The following is a 22,054-nucleotide window of genomic DNA, read 5'->3' on the forward strand; positions in this document are numbered from 1 at the left end:
CCTGGAAGAGGCTATACTGTATAATGTATCACTGAACTCTTTTGAATTCATCTGCCCCTGAATAGCTATTAGTGTGTGTGTCTTCATTTATGAAAGCTTGTTTTAAACTTCCATTTCAAAAGGTTTAAATTCTTATCACTGTTCTTTGGTCTGCACCCCTGTTAAAAGCTGCATATAGATCTATCCACATTGTATATTCTATTATAGGTTTTGCATATGATGATAATTTCATGAAGGACTTTGTATTTTATATCTTGTTTTTCAATGTGTGGCTTACTGAGTGACCTTTTTACCTTTTCCTGGTGACTTTGTATTGATATTACAGTTTATAGCAACATCTGGTAGTTGAATTGGTATGGGAGTGCCCAAAGTGTGGGGTGTTTGTTTTGTTTTCTAATAATTTTTTTTTCTCCCATTTTTTCAACAAAATTTGATTTTAATAATTTTCTTCACTACACTTCCTCCTAGATGGTGTTTCACATTCAAGCCTCAATAATTGCATATATTGTACTGCCTCTCCAAATAATCAAATTACTTGAAATAAAGAAACATATTACCTAGAAAGTATCTTTATTTAGGACTCCATGCATAGCATTGTGGAAAGAGACGGTAAACTTTAGAAACGATATTAGGAAGTTCTGAGGGTTTAGCTGGGTCCCCTTGCCCTGCATAAACTCAAGGAGGGGGGGGGGGGGTGTCGAGTGCCCAGTTCATTCTTGACTGTTTACTTTTATTACCCAGATCTCTGGGCATTCCATCATATTTTTAGTGTACTGTAGTGAAAAGTTGGGGTGTGGTCGGCATTCAGACACTTGGCAGTCTGTGTCCTACGTCTGGCCACAGTCTGCAAACCACTATATAATTTTTTGGTGCCCAGACCAGTGATACACCATGGGCCAAAAGGCTAAGAAGAGCCTTATTCGATATGTGGAGGGCCTCATCTCAATTGTCAGTGACCTGGCGACTCAGGTGAGGTCCTTGACACTCCAGGTGGCAGCAACTAAACAGCACCAAGTCATCGCCAACATGCCACGTTGCCACTGGGGTTACGGCCACAGTGACCACCAGTACCCCTTCTATTTCCCCGGCTTGGCCAAATGTCAATGGTCTGGCTATTACTGTAACTGAGGGGCCAGTGATTGGAGGTCTCTAGCCCCCTCCTGGGTTCTCAACGAGACTCCCACCTGTACCAGGTTTCTGAGAGTCTCCCGCTTGGTGTGGGCTTCTTGGCTCATCGCCCATTATGTCAACCAACCCTTTTAGTCCACTAGAGACTCTACCAAGTGGACTAGGGTAGCAGATTTTGGTAAACATAGCAATGTCCAGCAGACTGGAAAGTTCATGCCAAGACAGGGGTCATCCCAAAGCGTAGACGCTAGGCCAAGGTCACGACCAGACCAGTCATACCCGAAACATTGACCTTGTCACAGGAGTTGACCGGTTAAGATTCTGGTAGTGGGACTTCTCGTAATATTTCCAGCTTCGATCCGTGTGTCAGCTTGGCTGACACTGTCTCCACCAACTATGTCCTGTCCCTCCAATCTAATCGCCATCTGTCCAACCTGTTCAAGGCCGTTGATTTCAGGAAGAGCTCTAACCCTGGGATCTTCCAGCTAGAAACAGGGCAAAGTTCTGCAAAATTCCTGAGGGACTTTGAGGCTACTGTGCCAGTAGATATACTGAAGGAAGCTCTGGTCGGTGGACCACTGAGCTAGGAATGTTCCTGATGGGGGAGATCAAGGAGGTTTTCTGGGTAATAGCGGGTCCTATGATCTCGTACCTCGATATGAAGGGACGCCTCCTCGACTGGTACCGAGAAGCACGAGAGAGATGTGATGCTGGGAGGAAAGCCCATTTCAGCAGTGCCACCTTTGCAGAGGGCAAACTGTTAAAAGATTTATGCTGTGGGGTTCGCCTCCTTGTACAAGTCGGCATACCCTCGGTGTAGCTTGGACTGGAGAAAGCTGAGACGAAAGCTCCTCAAAAAGGTTCCAAACAAAGCTGCGAGTTGGCTGGAACAGTCTCTGGTCACCATCAATGTCTCTGCTCACCGCCAGGCCATTTGGCAGGTGTTCCTGCACCTGTTGAGTGTTCTCAACAAGGCATCCCGTCAGCAAAGCCAAAAGGCAGAGGACTTGGCTATTAGTCATGTGGGACAGTCATGGTACGGCTTGTATGCCAACAGGGTTGCCATGGCTGGCAACAACAGTTCACCTGCCCTTGACCGAATTAATCCACGCATTCCTCCTCGACCTGTCCCCAAGCCTGAACCTGTGGAAGTGCGCCTGCTACCATCGCACACCCTGGATAGGTTTCCTTGGTTCCAGAGGAGGTATGTACTTGGTGCGAGAAATCAGGCCACCTTGTGAACGAGAGTCACAGATGCCTCAGCCTGTGCCTGCGCTGTGGCTCGGTCAACCACCATATCGTGCGGTGTGGGCAACAGGCGCCCCTGATGCACAGAACACCTGTCCAGAAGACCACTACTGCCCACAACCCTGGGAGGGAGAACATTCCCGTACGACCAGTAGCAGGGAAAGCTGAAAAAGGGAGCGAGTCCACTGCTCTTCTTGGACCGTTGAGAAGAAGAGGAGCATGAAGTCAAAGACCAGGAAGTCACCAAGAACCATAGAGAATCATAGGGCATTGAACACCAGACCTTCGTTTTACCCATAAGGAATAAGAACAGTAAGATATGCCAAGACCTTGAAGATCAAGTTTTTCCCGTTATCCCATCTATTCTAGTACGGATATTGACTGATAACGGCCCTGCGTCTATTTCCAAGGAATTTATTGAGTTGTTAGAGTGGTACAATGTTGAACATGTGAAAACATCTCCGTATAAACCCTCTAGTAATGAGGGAGTGGAGAGGGTGACCCTACCATTGGTGAGTTACTGAGGGTGATTTATGGGGAATCTCAGAAATGGGACCAGTATTTATCCCGAGCAGTTCTCAGGTACAACCATTCCCACCACACTGAGATTGGTTGTACTCCAACTGAGAACATACTGAAGGGTGCTCACAATGTTGATAGTATCCCATTGCTGTCAGCAGAAATGAGAGACCAATGGGCTGAAGGACATCCTCGATATAAAACGTTTAAGGGGGCTGGCCGGCTAATGCCGTTTTTTAACCCTTTTACCCCCAAACGACGTACTGGTACATTTCACAAAACACATCCCTTTACCCCCATGGACGTACCGGTACGTCCTTGCAAAAAACTGCTATTTACAATTTTTTTTTTTTGATAATTTTTTGAGAAATTTCAGACATTTTCCAAGAGAATGAGACCAACCTGACCTCTCTATGACGAAAATTAAGGCTGTTAGAGCAATTTGAAAAATATATACTGCAAAATGTCCTTGAATAAAAAATAACCAGTGGGGGTTAAGGGATGGAAAGTTCCAAATAGCCTGGGGGTAAAAGGGTTAAGGACAGGACTTTGATATTGAAACAACTTAATAAGGTGACTTGGGACATCTCCAAACTGTATAGGATTTTTGCCTCTGACCTTCGGTTTTGCGACGCCAGGGCGATTTATCCTGAAAACGAGTGTTTTTCCAATTCTATCTCCTCCCTTGATAATTAATATTAAGACCTGGGATTACTACCCTATATAGACCTGATGTAGACCTCCAATAAAATAGATCTTTTTTTCTAAATGTAATGTTTTTGCTAGATATGAATTTTTTCATTATGGTAAAAAAATAAACCTTATAAATCAGGGAAAAACACAAAGAAAAAATATGAAAAAAAAAAATTGGAAAAAAGGGCTTTATTTGATGGTCTTATAATGTCTCTCTAAGTTATATACCAAATTTCAATGATATACCTTTAAAACTATGAGAGATGATAGAATTTGAAAGTCAATAAGTATACTGTAGCTTTGAGATACGGGCGTTAAAAAATTGTCTTTGTATCTTTACATAGACAATATTAATAAATCAAGATTATGAATTTTATAATTTTTCTTGGATATTGATAAAACAAAAAATTTTTATTCATCATAATTTAATCATAAATGAAGATCCCTTTGCTAAATATCTTTCTTTTTTAGGCAAGACGGTTGCTCCATCATCTCTGTCTTTCACTAACTCTGTTAATATTGTCGATATCACCCACTTCTGGACTCTTATTAGAGGGAATATTCTTCTTCTTTATGTTTAGAGAGATGTTGAAATTGTCTTTTCCTCTTTGGCATATATTTAAAACTAGGGGAGAAGATAGAACTTGAAGGTCAATAAGTATAGTTTTGAGATACGGCTGTTCAAAGTTTTTCTTTGTATTTTTACAAAAACAATATTAATAAATCATGATTATTATGAATTTTGTTCCTTTTTGTATATTAATAAACCAAAACAATGTTATTTATCATAATTTAATCTTAAATGAAGATCCCTTTGCTCAATATCTTGCTGCTTTAGGTGAGACGGTCGCTCCTTTATCATATCTCTCCTTCATTAACTCCCTTAATATCGCCTATATTACCCACTTCTCAACTCTTATTGCAGCAAATTTTCTTCTTCCTTATGTTAATGAGATGTTGAAATTGTCTTTTTCTTTTTGGCATGATAAAATTCTTGCCAAAACCAAGAAAAAAAGATGTAAAAGCCAGTGAATGTCAAGAGGTCAAACTCAAATGTGTACTCTCTCTGAGGTTTGTACTAGCACTGAAGGCCGAAGGGTGTAATTACCGTGTAATACTTCATCTTGTGACTCATGGAATCTATACAGATGCCATTGCTCACAATTTATTTTGTTAAAATGTAATAATTATCAAAATTTACATTAACAGAAGAAATACAGTGAACCCTCGTTTATCGCGGTAGATAGGTTCCAGACGCGGCCGCGATAGGTGAAAATCCGCGAAGTAGTGACACCATATTTACCTATTTATTTAACATGTATATTCAGACTTTTAAAACCTTCCCTTGTACGTAGTACTGTTAACAAACTACCCTTTAATGTACAGAACACTTAATGCATGTACTAACGTACCCTAAACTAAAACAGGCACAAATATTAAGGGCGACTTTATATCATGCGTTTCCTAAACACGCCAAAAAGCACGATAAAAAATGGCAACCAATGTTTTGTTTATGTTTATCTCTGATTATAATGAAGAAACAAACGCATTTACACATCTGTGTATAGGTTAGTTTCTGCATCGATTATATTGATTATTCAGTACAGTATGTTGATTTGGTTATTACTAATGTTTTACTTAATTTTTCTTAGGACTTCCAAATGAAATGTTTTTCTTTATGACGCTGCCTGAAACGACGGCGTCATAAAGTACGCTCAGTAAACAAACTAAGGAATTTAACGCGCATGATGAAAGTGATAAATAATGATATTACAGTAAAAGCTTTAATAAAATATGTTATTACAAATATTATTTACCGCATCTATATAAAATCATACATACGTAGCAAAGCAGGAAAACAATCTACGAGAGAGAGAGAGAGAGAGAGAGAGAGAGAGAGAGAGAGAGAGAGAGAGAGAGAGAGAGTTGTTTTACATACGTAAATGTAAATTTTAAACAAAAAAAAAATAGCCCCATTTCATATAAAATAGATTACAAATATTTTACTTTATCATATTACAGTAGTCTGTATAACACTGTAAAGTTCAGTACAGTATGCTGTTGTTAAAGTCGTGGTGATGAAATTCTCACGAAACAAAAACACGCCATTTGAGTACAACAGCTGATTCTCTCTCTCTCTCTCTCTCTCTCTCTCTCTCTCTCTCTCTCTCTCTCTCTCTCTCTCTCTCTCCGTGTTATACAATACTTACATTTAGATGAAGAAACTAAAATTAGTTTTCTTAGTGTCAATTAAATATGAAACGAAATAATTAGGCCGAGTCTACATCCATTTCAATCATAGCTAAAAATACGGCATCCGATTTCATCAGCAAACCACTATTTTTTGGGAAATATAATTTTATTCTAGAAAATTGCCACTCTTTAAATAGTTAATTGCACATTAAGAAAGCGTGTACTTTTGTTTTTAAATTTCGGGTTTGTTTTAAAAATCGAGTATTGTTGACTTCTTTTTTTTTTTTACTTTTGGCTGTGATTAGATCAGCTGTCATCTAGCTGCCACTCTTGAGTGTGTACGAATACACTAACAAAGTATCATTTATACCATTTCTTAACTTATTCAAACCGTCTACAGTATACAGTTGATATTACATAAGCACCAATGTGTTATAACCTATCAATTTTTTTTGTTTATTACATTTAAACCCCCCCCCCTCTCTCTCTCTCTCTCTCTCTCTCTCTCTCTCTCTCTCTCTCTCTCTCTCTCTCTCTCTCTCTCTCTCTGTGGGCTACTTTTCACTACCTCCCATTCCTTACCTCTCTCTATCTCTCTAACAAATGATATCTTTGTTGCTCCTCAAAGTTTCATTTATATTGAAAATCAATCACGATTCAATTTTCCTTACTTTCTCCAATCTCGCACCATCGGTCACATCGCGGTATTTTCGATATTTCTGGAAAATCCGCGATATATGTATATACATGGGTTATGAAAAAAATCCGCGAAGTGGTGAATCCGCGATGGTCGAACCGCGAAGTAGCGAGGGTTCACTGTACTGCATTTCTTGTAGGGATCAATGTTTTTGGTTTATCGAGTTAATTTTACTAATTACTTAAGAGGAATTTTGACAAAATATTTTGTATACGCATTCTACATTGCGATTCGAAGTTCAGTGAATTTTTTCAGGATTTTGTGTTTTTGGTCCTATACCCCCCATATATTGGCATACCGGCCGGGACCCTTAAGGAGGGTTCTCTGGTTCTCAAGAAGTTGAACCAGTTGGAACACCTTCTGTCGAACAAGCTCATCCCTAGGTTTGAGGGGGTATTCCGTGTTACTAAGGTACATGAGAATAAAGTCACCTATGAGCTGGTAAAAGCTCACCATATCCAGTTAAAGGCCTGGCTTGCACCTGTAGTCTATCTTAGGAGGCACTTTCTCTGATATCTGAGGTGTCCTGTACCTGTAACAGAGACTCAGATTAGTTCAGCACTTGGGGATAATAGTCTGACTTCCTCTGAAGTCTCGGAGAGTTCTGATTCTAGTAGTTTGATGGTAACTCGTATGGGGTGGCTACAATAGTCACATCATACCTTTTGTCTCGAGATCGTAACCAGTCCCGACGACAAAGGGAAAGTTACTATCCTACAAGAACTATTACTCAGCCTAAACCCATCCTTAAGCCAGCTAGGACTTATGAGAGGAAAAGAACACTGAAAGCTTGGTTATATCCTCCAGAAAATTTTTATCTGACTCCTGTATTGAAGCCTGAATGGGTTCAAAATTGTGTGGTCCTCTAACTGTGGGAGAACAGTCCCAATGAAATGTGTGAAACTGCGATTTTGACTCCCGAATTGGTGAGTCACTCTCCTGTGCCTGAATTTCCAACACCCCGTTTCTTAGCCGCCTCTTTCTGAGAGAAAGGTGTAGTTCATCCTCCAGGGAGTTGGGAATTCTGGGAAGACTACTTTCTGCTTGCTCCAAGCATTCCAGTCCAGCCTTGTCAAGACCTGCTACCTTAAAAAGCCCTGTTTCTGACTCAGCAGTGTCCATTTATTCTGATTATGACTTTCTTGGCTTTTTGCCATCCAATTGTGATGACCGACTGTTGCCTGAAAATCTAGTGGTTTTAGTCCCCCATGGACTAAGTCAAAAGGTCGAGTTTCTGACCTACCTCTAGTTCAGCCTCGAGTCATGGAGTAGAGGCCTCGTCTTACTGAACAGACGAAAACCACTGAAAGGGAATTGTCCTCCACTCCTAAGTCACCTAGGAATTTGAACCCTTTCTGGCATTCTGATGGAAGAGGAAACACCAGTCGCAACTCGAGGCTGAAGTGACACGGTTGGGTGCATCTAACTTGAACGTGAAAGCTCTGTTTGGGTGTCCTGAATCAGAGCTTCCCCTTGAGTCATTGCCTGATTTTCCGGGATTTTTATTGTTCTCTTCTGAGTCTACGGATTCTTTCTCTGGTCTGCATGAGAGAATGTTGTTAACCCACAAATATAAGTGTTATGGGAGGTTATCGATTGGTTAAAGACCCCTTGTTTATATCTGGAGAATCGCTGGCTTAGCCTAACTCCAGTGCTGCAGGAAATTAATATGACTCGCTACAGATTGCTGAGTCCCGGCGCATGTCCCGAAATAGAATTTTGAGACTCAGAATAAGAACTATAAATCTCCCACTGAATTAAATACTGAGCAGAAGTTTTTATTTCAATTTTTTTGTATATCAATTAATTTCTGTATTCTTTTGAATTCCACATTGGGGTAGTTGAAGGCTATGGAATGGGACACCCTACAGTATGTGAGGAAAACTATTGAGTCACGGTTTGTGTACAGCAATAATAAAATAACAATCGTTTTTATTTCCTTGACCGTGACTAAGCTTTGTTAGATTTAATAAATTTTGATTGTATTGTACTACTTTAATAGTCCAAAATCAATAGTTTTTTTTATTCTAAAAAATTGATTTTGGACTACTATGAATGTCATTTCTTTTTTTCCCTGGAAAGTTTCATGACTATGTATGCCTGTAAACTTTATTTGTAAGATTGAGGGTTGGGATAACAAAATTAATATCCATTTTGATTACTGTACAGTATATATATTCATCCCCATGTAATTTGTCATCCTATCTTCTCACAGAATTATTTTTCTATAAGCTAGTGCTAAAGACTGTAATAATGTTGATGCAATATAAATGTATGATATTGGATAATTGTGTGAAAGGACAGATGATACATTGAATTTCTAATAGTTGATCATCCTACCTTTCTCCTGAAATCTTTTTTTTCTTGAACTGTTAAATGATGTACCTTATGATTGGAACTGTATAGAATTGGTGTAGGCATTGTAACTAGTCATGAGACAATTTTTGAGATGGATTAAAGAGCTAGTGGGGGGAGGAGAATGTAAAAATAAAATGTATAGCTAGGGAAAATACAAATTACTTCAAATTTGTTAGTGTTTATCTTTTTTATTTATTTATTGTTGAGCTCTTGTCCATATCCTTGGTCTCGTGACCTCTTTCTTTGTTTTTACAGAGTAAGGGCACCCTGAACACAGCAGGGATCAGGTTTTAGGTTTAGAAAAAATTAATCACATTTTGAAGTTTACGGTTCCTGAATCTTGTTATTGCCATCATTAAGTGTTGGTAACGTAGGTCAGTTGCCTGTAGATATTCTCATCTCTCCACTGCCCTTGGAGAATGTAAGAAGGACATCACATGCTCCAAGGCCTTTATGAAAACTAAATTGCAATCAAGGGAACAGATGATTTCTTTCAGCAAATCTATCAAGACATTTTGCCCCAAGACATTCAAAAGCTTTAGATAATATGGGAGTCATGGAAGGCAATTGGGCTTGAGCTACCACAAACACATTTAATGGAGTAATATTACCAATTCTCCAAAAAGTGCTAAAAGCTCCTCTTCTTGCTAACTTGTGCAAAATAACAGATAACTTTGGAGCTAAGAAATCTACAGTCTTTATAAAAAAACGAAGGAAAAATACCATTTGGGTCTACACCTCCATAAGCATCAAGGTCCATCAAGAGAGCTTTAATTTCACGAGATCGAAAAGCTAAACTCGTTAGTTTAGCCTCAGGCAAACAGGAATGAGGAAGTTTGAGTTTCTCTTTACTCTGCTTACTGTCAAACACATCTGCCAAAAGGGTTGCCTTTTCCGTTGGACAGTGAGTGACAGAGCCATCTGGTTTAAGTAAAGGAGGAAATGTTGCATCTATACCAAAGAGTGCAGATTTAAGGGTAGTCCACCGCTTATGTTCCTGGGTTGTACCATAAAGGGTTTCTTTTATGGTTAAATTGTATTCCTTTTCAGTTGAAGCATAAATTCTCGAGAAAAAGCTCTAAGTTAAGTATAGATATTCCAGGTCCAAATTGATCTGTTACCCTTCTAAAGATGATAGGCCTCCTGCTTCTCCAAATGAACAAGTTTATAATCATCATTGAACCATGGTTTGTTCTTCACTCGGTACCTTAGCATTAGAGAAGGGATACGCCTTTCCATTATGTTGACTAGATTCTCATTCAAAAGGGATAAGTATCAACATTACTATACAATTGTGACCAATTCAAGCCCAAAAGATCATGCAAAAATCCCAATTCCAGTCTTCTTGAGATTTCATATAAATCTTACAAGAGTATGATACATCAGGGGCAGGCTGCACAGTCTTCACTACTAATGAAATCAAGGCAGGATCAGATGTCCCGACTGGAGTACCAACCTTACTTGTTATAATGCCAGGGGAGTCAGTGTATACGAGGTCCAAGCAGTTTTCAGACCTGTGAATAGCTACACTTATGATTTGCTCACAGCCTGATTCAGAGGCAAAGTCTAAAGCTCTTAAGCCATGGTGATATGTAGGAGAAACAGAACTTAACCGCTCCCTATGGTGAGCATTGAAATCACTAACAAAGACAAAAGAGGCCTTTCTATCATCTTCTTGTATCTTTGCCATAATGGTAAGAAGACATTCGAAGATAGAATCATCCATGTCTGGATTCCAGTTGATCGAACACAAATAAAAGTTGTTATGCCTGCCACAAACTTTTATTACCTGAATCTCATGACATCCATATTCATAGCACGACTTATGAGAAGCAGGGTATTCAGTCCTAATATACACCGTCATTGCTTGAGGGTACACTCGGGCACACTATTCTATCTTATTTTTTTTTCTTCCTCTTGTTTTTTTTTTAAATGGTGTGGGTGTGTTGGGCAGGCTTAATAGAAAGGCCATGGATGCCTGGTGGTTTATCAAGAGGTTGCCTTTCCTTATCTGATTCTTTACTTTTCAAAACCAGTCTTACTGTTCTCCCTTCATTTGAAGTGGCTATCCTGGAGGGTATTTAGTGTATCGTTTCCTCCATGTTGACCAGTTTTTACGACCTTTTTTCTATAGTCTATGGGTTTGATCAATCACCTAATTTATATTTCTGTACATATTGTTTTAGTTATCATTCTTGTTAATTTGGTTTTTAAGTATGATGTATCTTTCTTATTACCATTAATTCTTATGCTCTCTAGAGACATTGAGCAAAATCCGGGACCAATACGTCCTAGATTTTGTCAATGTTGTCTACTGTATTGCAATATTCGAGGTCTTCGTGCAAATATTCAAGACCTTACAGGTGTGTCCAGATGAGTATGATATTCTTTTGTGCTAAAAAAACTTTGGTTTCTAATACGAGGCATTCATCTGAGCTCCTCATAACTAGTTTTAGGAAGACAATAATGTTGAAACGTGATGCCATCCCTAGGGCCAGGGGAATGGCGTAGTATATTAGGACCGAGTACCCTGCTTCTCATAAGTCCTGCTAGGAATGCAGATGTCATGAGATTCAGGTAATAAAAGTTTGTGGCAGGCATAACAACTTTTATTTGTGTTCGATCTACCGGAATCCAGACATGGATGATTCTATCTTCGATTGTCTTCTTACCATTATGGCTAAGATACAAGAACATGATAAAAAGGCCTCTTTTGTCTTTGTTGGTTATTTCAATGCTCACCAGAGGGAGTGGCTAAATTTTGTTTCTCCTACCGATCGCCATGGCTTAAGAGCTTTAGACTTTGCCTCTGAATCAGGCTGTGAGCAATCATAAGTGAAGTTACTCACAGGTCTGGTAACTGCTTGGGCCTCGTATACACCGACTCCCTTGGCATTATAACAAGTAAGGTTGGTTCTCCAGTTGAGACATCTGATCATGCCTTGATTTCATTAGTAGCGAAGACTGAGCAGTCTGTCCCTAATGTATCTCAGTCGTCTAAGATTTATATGAAATCTCAAGCAGACTGGAACGGGATTTTGGATGATCTTTTGGGCTTGAATTGGTCACAATTGTATAGTAGTGTTGATCCTGTAGTCCCTTTGAATGAGAATCTAGTCAACATACTGTAATTGATAGTCGTATCCCTTCTCATGTACTAAGGTACCGAGTGAAGGACAAACCATGGTTCAATGATGATTGTAGACATGCTTATTTGGAGAAGCAGGAGGCCTATCATCTTTGGAAAGGTAACAGATCAGATTTGACCTGGAATAACTATACTCAGCTTAGAGCTTTTGCTCAGAGAGTTTAAGCTTCAACTGAAAATGAATACAATTTAACCAAGAAGAAATCCTTTCTTGTACAACCCAGGAGCATAAGTGGTGGACTACCCTTAAATCTACACTCGTTGGTGTAGATGCAACAGTCCCTCCTTTACTTAAACCAGATGGCTCTGTCACTCAATGTCCAAAGGAAAAGGCAACCCTTTTGGCAGATGTGTTTGACAGTGAGCAGAGTAATGAGAAACTAACTTCCTCATTCCTGTTTTCCTAAGGCTAAACTAACTAGTTTAGTTTTCGATCTCGTGAAAATAATGCTCTCTTGGTGGACTTTGATGCTTATGGAGGTGTAGATCCAAATGGTATTTTTCCTTTGTTTTTTTATAAAAAATGCAGATTTCTTAGCTCCAAGCTAGTTTAGCTTTTCGATCTCGTGAAATTAATACTCTCTTGATGGACCTTGATGCTTATGGAGGTGTAGACCCAAATGGTATTTTTCCTTTGTTTTTTATAAAGAATGCAGATTTCTTAGCTCCAAAGTTATCTGTTATCTTGTGCAAGTTCGCAAGAAGAGGAGATTTTTGCACTTGTTGGAGAATTGGTTATGTTACTCCCCTCTGTAAATGTGTTTGTGGTAGCTCAAGTCCAAATGATTACCATCCAATTTCCATAACTCCCATATTATCTAAAGTTTTTGAACATATGTTATCTTGCGCAAGTTAGCAAGAAAAGGAGCTTTAAGCACTTGTTGGAGAATTGGTAATGATACTCCACTATGTAAATGTGTTTGTGGTAGCTCAAGTTCAACAGATTACTGTCCAATTTCTATAACTCCCATATTATCTAAAGTTTTTGAACGTCTTTTGGCAAAACGTCTTAATAGGTTCGTTGAAGGTAATCATCTGTTCCCTAGTTTGCAATTTGGTTTTTGTAAAGGATTTGGAGCATGTGATGCCCTTCTACTCCAATGCTGTACAGAAATCCCTTGATTTTGGTCAGGAAGTTCGTATGAATGGCCTTGATTTTAGTGCTGCCTTTGACCGTGTTAATCATGAGGCCCTTGTTTTCGAAATAAAACGGTTGGGAGTGGGTGGGTCGTTTCTTAGGATCATTATTGAATTTTTAAGTAATAGATAGCAAAGAGTAGTTGTTGATGGGCACCATAGTGAGTATACGAATGTGATATCTGGTGTTCCTCAGGGTAGTGTGCTTGGCCCATTACTTTTCATACTATATACACATATGTGGTTTTGTATAGAAAACAAGCTTGTTGCATATACAGATGGTGTGACTCTCTTTGCATCAATTCCTTCTCATGAATGTAGATTTGGGGTTGCTGAATCCCTTAATAGAGATCTAGCTAAAATTAGTGCATGGTGCAAATTATGGGGTATGAAGTTGAATCCCAACAAGACTCAAAGTATGACTGTAAGTAGGTCAAGGACCATGGCTCCTCAACATCCTGATCTCAGCATTGATAATGTTTCTTTAAATTTGTATGACTTTTTAAAATTTTAGGTGTGATTCTCGACAGCAAATTTACTTTTGAGAAACACATCAGGTCTGTGTCTTCTTCAATTGCACAAAAAATTGGCTCATTGAAGAAGTCTTTCAAAATTTTTGGTGATCAATCTATTCTGAAGAAGTGTTTTAATTCATTCATTTTACCTTGTTTCGAGTATTGTTCTCCTGTCTGGTCTTCAGCTGGTGATTCTCATCTCAATTTGTTGGACAGGAACTTACAGTCTATCAAATTTCTTATTCTTGATCTAGATATCAATCTCTGGTATCGTTGTTCAATTAGTTCATTATGCATGTTGCATACGATTTTTTTTTTTATAATTCTGACCATCCTTCACAATCAGATCTTCCCGGACAGTTCCATCCTGTTCATAATACTAGGTATGCAGTTAATTCTAATAGTTAGGCCATCTCCATCATGAGGCTCAATACTACACGGTACTCTAGACGTTTTATTCCAGCTATGACTAAGTTGTGGATTGATCTTCTTAATCGGGTAGTTGAATCAGTAAAACTTCAAAAGTTCAAACTCGCAGCAAATGTTTTAATGTTGAACAGGCTTACATAAGTCCTTTTATAGTTTATATATCAAATATCTGTTTTAATGTTGTTAATGTTTTTAAGATAATTTATTTTAATTTTTCATTACATCTTATATTTATTTATTTCCTTATTTCCTTTCCTCACTGGGCTATTTTTTCCTGTTGGAGTCCTTGGACTTAGAGCATCTTGCTTTTCCAACTAGGGTTGTAAATTAGCTAGTAATAATATTATTTCCCCTGGCCCTAGGAATGGTATCCTGGTTCAAAATTATTGGCCTCTTAAAACCAGTTATAAGGAGCTCTAATCCACAGTTCTTGAGTATTCATCCCATACAGGGCCTTACGAGAACTTTTTGACCATGGGCATTTATGATCGTGTGGATCGTCAAAACGTCTCTCAACAACCACAACCTCCACGGTCTACGAGCAGCACATAAGAAACTAAGATGGATTGATTGCTTGATTAATTTAAGGTTTTCTGGCATCCTGACATCTAAGGTCATTGATGCCGAAAAGAAACTAAGAGGCAAGGCCTTTAAGTCAGAGACTTCTTCCCCTCACAAGGAATGAGTGCTTGTCAACCTGCTCTGGGCCCTGTTCCCGCTTCCATAATACAAGTGCTCGAATCCGAAAGAGGATCTAGTAAAACATAAATGGAAAAACGATTATGGATTGGGCCGCGACAAATCTCGGAGCAGTGCCATGTACCCTCCCTCTAGTGATCAGGTGTGGGTGGCTGGTTCAGTTTGGTACTTGTTAAGTAAGGACATGAACCATTCACACTCAAGCCCAGGACTAGCCTCCCTCTTACACAAACACAGGATGGGGAATTGTTGGGCTGTGCGATCTTCTCCCTTGGCGAACATCAGGGCCAACAGTTAAAAAAGGACATTGGCAGTCATTAAGGTTCAAGAATGAAAGGGTAAAAGGACAAAATATTCAACTTACCCCTCTTAGACTAAACCATTGAAGGATGGAACCACTCAACTACACTGGTACCACAGCTGTCCTACTGAAATTAGTCTCTCATTTTGGAGGAGAATACATTTTAACAACAGTGTACTCTCATCAGCCTATGATGCTGGTGTTTGGTTTGGGAGAACCGCTCGCCAACAGACTTTGAAATGTGATAACTCACACCAGGCTCCCTTGCTGATTAACCTTGAAGGTACTGATTGGTGACAACACACCTGTGGTAAGTGAAAACAGTGATACCTGTTACACCAGGCTCATCATTTCTAACCAACCCCAAAGCTACGTCTGCTAGTGAGCTCTGTATCAACATTAGAAGATAGAGTAATTAATACCATTATTGACCTATCTTGCAGTGCTTGAAATCAGTCCTGGTTGCACCTATCACCTATAACTGATAAACCATCGGGAGATGTTGCACAAGACTTATGATCACTATCCAAGGATCAAGGTACCAATTGACAAGCCAGTGATTGACACCATTATTGGTCTACTGCACTGTGCAGGAGATCGGTCAGAGTAGGACCGTTCACCTGCAATTGCTGGAACAGTGGTGGCTGTCACACTAGGGTCAAGCTTTGCTAATCGACCCTGAAGATGCAGGTGTTCATGTGCTAAAGGTAAAAATAAACATTACTCCCATGTCACAACAGAAGCTGGAAAAGTGGGCGCATTAAACCTACCCTCTCCTAGCCTCTGTGCAACAGGGGTAACTTTAACGCCTGCTCACGTTTCAACTGACTGATCCCTATGGTACAAGTTAGCAGATGAGTACCGTCACTCCTCCCATAGGAAGAGAGCTGAGCTTTTGCTATCAAATCCAAAGGAACTTTTAGTGTAAGGCCTTCCCGCGTGACTATCTCTCTTTGTCACTTGTCTTCTCAAGAAGTGTCCAAAAAAGAGAATAGGAGGGAGAAGGAACTGGAAGAGAAGGGAATGAAGAGAGCAAACTCCCTCAATTTACCCTTACCAACCATTCTCCTTGCTGCTACAGAATCATGGTCTGTGCAAACAATAAAGACAGTAATTCCTTGGACTTCAAGGGCTTCCTCCACTGCAATAAAGACCAAATCACTAAGTTTTTTGTCACAAGGGGAGCAGTGAGAACACACACTGACACTAATTCTGGTATCACTTAACACTGCACTACACAGAGGTTGGGCACAAAATATGTTTATCAATGGATGCACAGGTAAGTGTGTCACTCGGTCTAAACTGGGTAACTTCCTACCCAGAAAGGATAACTCGGCATGAGCGGAGTTACTCTTTGATCAGAGTTACTCTCTGAGCAGAGTTATTCTCCCAGTGAAGTTCATCATCTTCCTAATTGGAAGAGTGCACAATCTGCCGTTCACAAAAGGAGCAGAACACATGAGGATTCACAATAAACCCTTACTACATTTCTCAATTTACACTGGGCTTCAGCTGCCACAAGCAAGAGCATTCACAATAAAAAAAACAATAGAAACCAGCGTAAGAAAATTATTCAGCAGCTGAAAGAGAGCAGTAACAGTACTGGTTGCGGCTGAAGATTAAAAGTGGCTAGTCTGTGACAGTTAACAATTGTATCTCTGTTGAAGCCATCCATATTTTGAAGGATGAAAGTTATGTATACGTATAGGACTAAATACAACCGATAAATAATTTCCAGGAAAGGATCATATCTAACTTTCTAACAAATCTCTCCATCACATATAGGGTATAAAAGGTGAATGCAAAGTAATTTAACTTACACTAGTAATGACTGCTGTAGACTAAAACAATTTAAGGAATCTAAACAGCTGATTCAGGTCGCTAAACAAAACCTACCAACAATTAACATATTGGCTGAAAAAAATAACATTAATATCTACTATCTAACAACATTCCCCACCAATAATGTTGGCAGGCAAATAGCATAAAATGCTGAGAGTTCTATCAAAGTCATCAACTTATCATGAGGTAGTTCTTCCCTTAAGGTATTTATATGACAAGCCAAAATATAACCTCCGAAGTCCTTATATTATTAATTGGGAAAGATAGTTCTACTTTATTAGCTTTCAATATGAACCTCAACTTATCTAAAATACCTTTTCATATGCTCACACAAATCAACCCAAAGATAAACTCAATAGGCATGAATCTTGGACTTGAATATGAAAAGTAATTCCTAGTGATCGAAAATCCTCTCACCACATTAAGTGATCTTATACATCCCGATAATTCAAAATTGAATAAAACTTGAAAATCATGATATTTCCATTTTATAAACAGTGGTACATACCTGAATCTTCCTAAGCCACCAGTATTTGTATTTAATGTAAACCTCCTCAAGATGACAGGATAACGTCTTTCTAATATCTCGGGATCTGTTATGCGGGTATTGGTCATATGTACATGAATGCCACTTCGTCCATGCCATGAGGGTCCCTAAGAAGAAACAATAACTGTACAGTATATATATATATATATATATATATATATATATATAGAGAGAGAGAGAGAGAGAGAGAGAGAGAGAGAGAGAGAGAGAGAGAGAGAGAGAGAGAGAGAGAGAGAGAGAGAGAGAGAGAGAGAGAGAGAGAGAGTGTGTTTTACAAGGAGTTACAAGAATTTTGGATGTCTCAAAGACTTTTTAGTCTATCTGCAGACACTACATTTGCTCTTTGGTAGAGTGATTTAGTTTCAGCATTTAGAGTTCTTATGATCTTGTCTAACTTATTTTTGAATTCTTTTTACCATTTTACTGTTTACTACATCTGCTGCTGGAAGTCTATTCCTAGTATTTGCTATTTTGTATGTAAAGAAATTGCCACATTGAGTGGTGTTGTATCTTTTCAATTCCAGTTTGTAGCCGTTACTTCTAGACTGATTTGTGCTAAGCGTGAATAGAATGTTGTAATCTACATTTGTTATTCCTTTAAGAATTTTGAATGCCTCTATTAACAGTCCCCTTAGTCGTCGAGTTTGTAGATCAAATAAGTTCAAACGTTCCATCCTCCATCTATATCCCAATTGCCTTAGTGTTGGAACTAGTTTGGTAACCCTAGCATGTACTGCTTCCAGTATATCTAAATCCCTCTGAATACTTGGAGCCCAGAATTGGACTCCATATTCTAGATGGGGTCTTACTAATGATGTGTACAGCTGTAGTAGTGTCTTTATTTCTGTATTTGAATTGTCTCTTTAAGTAGCTTATTAGTTTCTGTGCTTTCTTTCCAGCTTTTGTGCTCCGTTTGGTGAACTTCAAATCCTTGCTGATAATAATACAGAGATCTTCCTCCTGGTCCGCCCACTCTATTTCATTACCCAGCAGTGAGTAATCTGACTGTGGGTTACTAAAACCTATGTGCATGACTTTACATTTTCCACAGTTGAAAGGCATTTGCCATTTTCTGAACCATTCTCCCAACTTCATTAGAACCTCTCAAGGCATCTACATCTTCTGAGTTTGAAGCATTTATGCATAATTTAGTATTATTGGCAAATTTGGCTATTCTACTATTTAATCCAAAGTGTATGTCGTTAATGTAGATCAGAAATAACAATGGTCCAAAGATGGATCCTTGAGGTACTCTGCTTATAACAGCTGCCCACTCTGAAGCTTCTACATTGATTACAACTTTCTATTTTCAGTTTGTTAACCAAAATTTGATCCATTCAGCTGGCTTGTCAATGATGCCTAGTGCTCTAATTTTGACCATTAATTTTTTATGAGAACTTTGTCAAAAGCCTTTTGAAAGTCTAGGTAAATGATGTCTATTGCCCTGCTTTTGTCATAAATGCTAAACATGTGAAAAAATTTCAAAAAAATTGTCACACGATCTCTTTTGTCTAAAACCATGTTGGCTGTCTATCAAAAGATTGTTTCTCTCTATATGCTCTACTATTGTATCTACTGTAATTGATTCAAAAATTTTGCAAGGGACTGAAGTTTGAAATACTGGTCTGTAGTTGCCAGGTTCTTCTTTTGGCCCCTTCTTGTAGATTGGAGGCACATTGCCTAGTTTCCATCCTTGTGGTGCCTTTCTTTTGTTGGCTGTCTTTCGGAACATTTTGTAAAAGAGTGGGGTTATCTCTTCTTCTAGTTCTATAATCTCTCTTGGATGAATATCATCTGGACCTGGTGCATTAGACTTATTGAGTCCTTTTACTTTTTTTTTTGACATTATCCATTGTAAAAGTGATTCTATTTAATGGTTGCGGCCCTTCATATTTGATAGCTAGTTCGGGGAGGATTGTTGATTCTTCCCTAGTGAATACAGTTGTGAAATATGCATTCATCAGTTCAGCTTTTTACAAATCATTTATTATAAGATTCCCCTTCTAGTCTCTTAATGGGCCAATGTTGTTTTTGATTGGTTTTCTACTATTTACATATGCAAAACATTCTTTTGGGTTTTCCTTACTAGCTGAAGCCACTCTTTTCTCTTCATTGATCTTCACTTTTCTAACTAGTTTATCTACTTTCAGCTTAACTTATTGTGCTTGGAAATTTCAATAAATGAAGGCTGTGGACCCACTGATTTATGTTTGCTGTCTTTACTTCTTATTGCATTGGCTATTTCTCTGTTGAACCACTTAGGTTGTAAAGTTCCATTTGGTAAAATTTTTCTATGCGGTATACATTTGGCTTTTTTTTCTTTATACATTTCTACAAAGGAGTCCCATTGTGTATCTATGTTTCCTGTTTCGTCATATTGTAAGTCCTTGGTAATTCCTTCATTTTTTTTCTAGCTACTACATCTTTAGTCTAACTTTTTCATGATTTTCCTCTCTTTTATATGAAGAATATTTACCTGAAACCTAACTATTTTGTGGTCACTTTTGCCAACTGAAACACTGGATACTAAATTTTTGTCTGTTGTTTTTACAATATCTAGTATGTTGTTTTGCATGGTTGGTTTATCAACCCACTGATGGAGGAATTCAATGTTGACAAATTCTAGTAGCCTATGTCCCTCTTTGTTTGATGTAGACTTCATAGTGTCCTAGTTTACTGCTGCATTGAAGTCTCCTATTAGAACAGCTAACTTATTATTAACTTCTTGTCCAAGTTGTCTATACAGCTCTTCATTCTGTTCTTGTGTTTGATGTGGTGGTCTGTATATTACTAGTATGGATATATATTTTCTATAGTGTTATTATTTGCACCTGTCACTTCACATTCGGTTTCTAGTTTAACTTCTATGAGGTTTAAGGGAATCGTCCGCCATAAAAGCCAAAATCGGCAATATCATTGGATTTGTATAATTTAACCATATGTTGTTTGTATTACTACTCTGCTGATTCTGTGAAAATTTTATTGGAATCGGACCATAAATATATTTTTTATGAATAAAAATCGAAAAAATATAAATTAAATTTTTTCAATTTTTCTCCAAAAATACGGCATTGAATTAAATATTATTTTTCATGCTTAGTGCTATTTGGAGTGTGAAAATATTGGTCTGAGGAATTTTTTCTGTATTCGTTTTATTTCGATTTATTGTTATTTATATTTTTTTCTTTTCTTAAAATTTGAAAACAATTTTAAATTTCTAATAATCTTACAATTATAATTCCTCACACCAGGTTTTGGCATTTTTATTCTCTTTTCATTGATATCTTTCTCTCTAAAATCAAACAATAAATAAGTGAGAAAAATGTACCCAAATGAGAATAAGTATGTTTTTGATTTATGAGCTCCCAAAGATTTGCTATAAATTTTCGCTTTTTTTTCTCTAGAAAATCAAGATAACATTATTATGATAACCTTACTTTGTAATTTTATTGTTTATTCCTACATGAAGGCTCCTTAAACAAGGCATTTAAACTGTAAGTTTACTAATAATCGTGGTGTAAGGATGTAATGAGTTGCCAGCGGCCTCTCATTGTTGCCAGAGTTTTAGTTAGAATGTTCCAGCTTCGTACTCTATTTCATGTTTTCCTCTCTTTTTGGTTCTTTTTTTGTTGCTCTCAATTTACTTTTTGTTCTTTCTTTGACCTTAAGTAACAGTGGCCTTGCTATAAAGTTCATAAGGACGTTGAGAAAACACAATGTACATACGAAATGAAATTAAACAAATACATGCAATATAACTTATATATGTCATTGGAAACTCTGGCTGTTCTTCTTGTAGTTCGTAGTTTGCGTTCGCCTACTCTCTAATAATGCCTTCCATCTCAGCCAGACATATGAGATTTCGAAATATAAGTGAAAATATCGCTATATATATATATGAAAAAAATAAACATGCAAAGATAATTCTGTAAAACTGTAATGCAGACGGCGCAGTAAAGATGATGTCATCATTTAATGACTGTTTTATCTTTATTATTTGTAAAAATAATTGGCTGAAACTTCTGGAGAGCATGTACAATATGTTTCTGCATACATAGAAAAATAATACTATTTTCAATTCCTGGAAGTTATGTCAAAACACCATAGCGGACGATCCCCTTCAGTGATTTTTAACATAGAGCATTACCCCTCCACCTTTTTTGGTAAGGTGATTCTTCTTGAAAAGCTCGAAACCTGGGATTTCATATCCTCTGATAAAATCCTTTGTTTTTTTTTCTTGAATCCAGGTCTCCGTAATGCCTACGACATCTAGTTCCTCCCTAGCTATCATTGCCCTGGAGTTTTCCATTTTGTTCCGACTGAGCTTTGAATTGTTCCACTCTGAGGAATTTTTCTACTTTTTTCTCTTCCTCTGTTGCTTTGCTAGTTTCTCTGATTTACTAGTGTTTTAGGTTTACTTTTATCTGTATTATCCAAGTTTTCCGTCAAATTTCCTCTATATGTTTTAAGAAGATTTTCTAAGGGTCTAGTTTGTTCTTGGTCTACTGTGTTCAAGTAATTATACAGGCTGAGATTAAGTTGGTTTCCATATACTCTCTTGTCTTCTTCACTAAATTGTATTTCGTCTCTTTAGTATAAT

General features: G+C 38.0%; 1 protein-coding gene across 1 annotated transcript in view; it reads right to left on the minus strand.

The window, feature by feature from the left end:
• The window catches only part of LOC137640084 (5-oxoprolinase), a 547,197-nt gene that overhangs the window by 54,054 nt on the left and 471,089 nt on the right, over nt 1–22,054 (minus strand). Inside the window, exon 21 of the mRNA XM_068372538.1 lies at nt 17,416–17,561. Coding sequence (XP_068228639.1) covers nt 17,416–17,561 — 146 coding nt within the window. The remainder of the gene's footprint in view (nt 1–17,415; nt 17,562–22,054) is intronic.

Source organism: Palaemon carinicauda, chromosome 4, assembly GCF_036898095.1.
Source record: "Palaemon carinicauda isolate YSFRI2023 chromosome 4, ASM3689809v2, whole genome shotgun sequence".
NCBI classification, from domain to species: domain Eukaryota; kingdom Metazoa; phylum Arthropoda; class Malacostraca; order Decapoda; family Palaemonidae; genus Palaemon; species Palaemon carinicauda.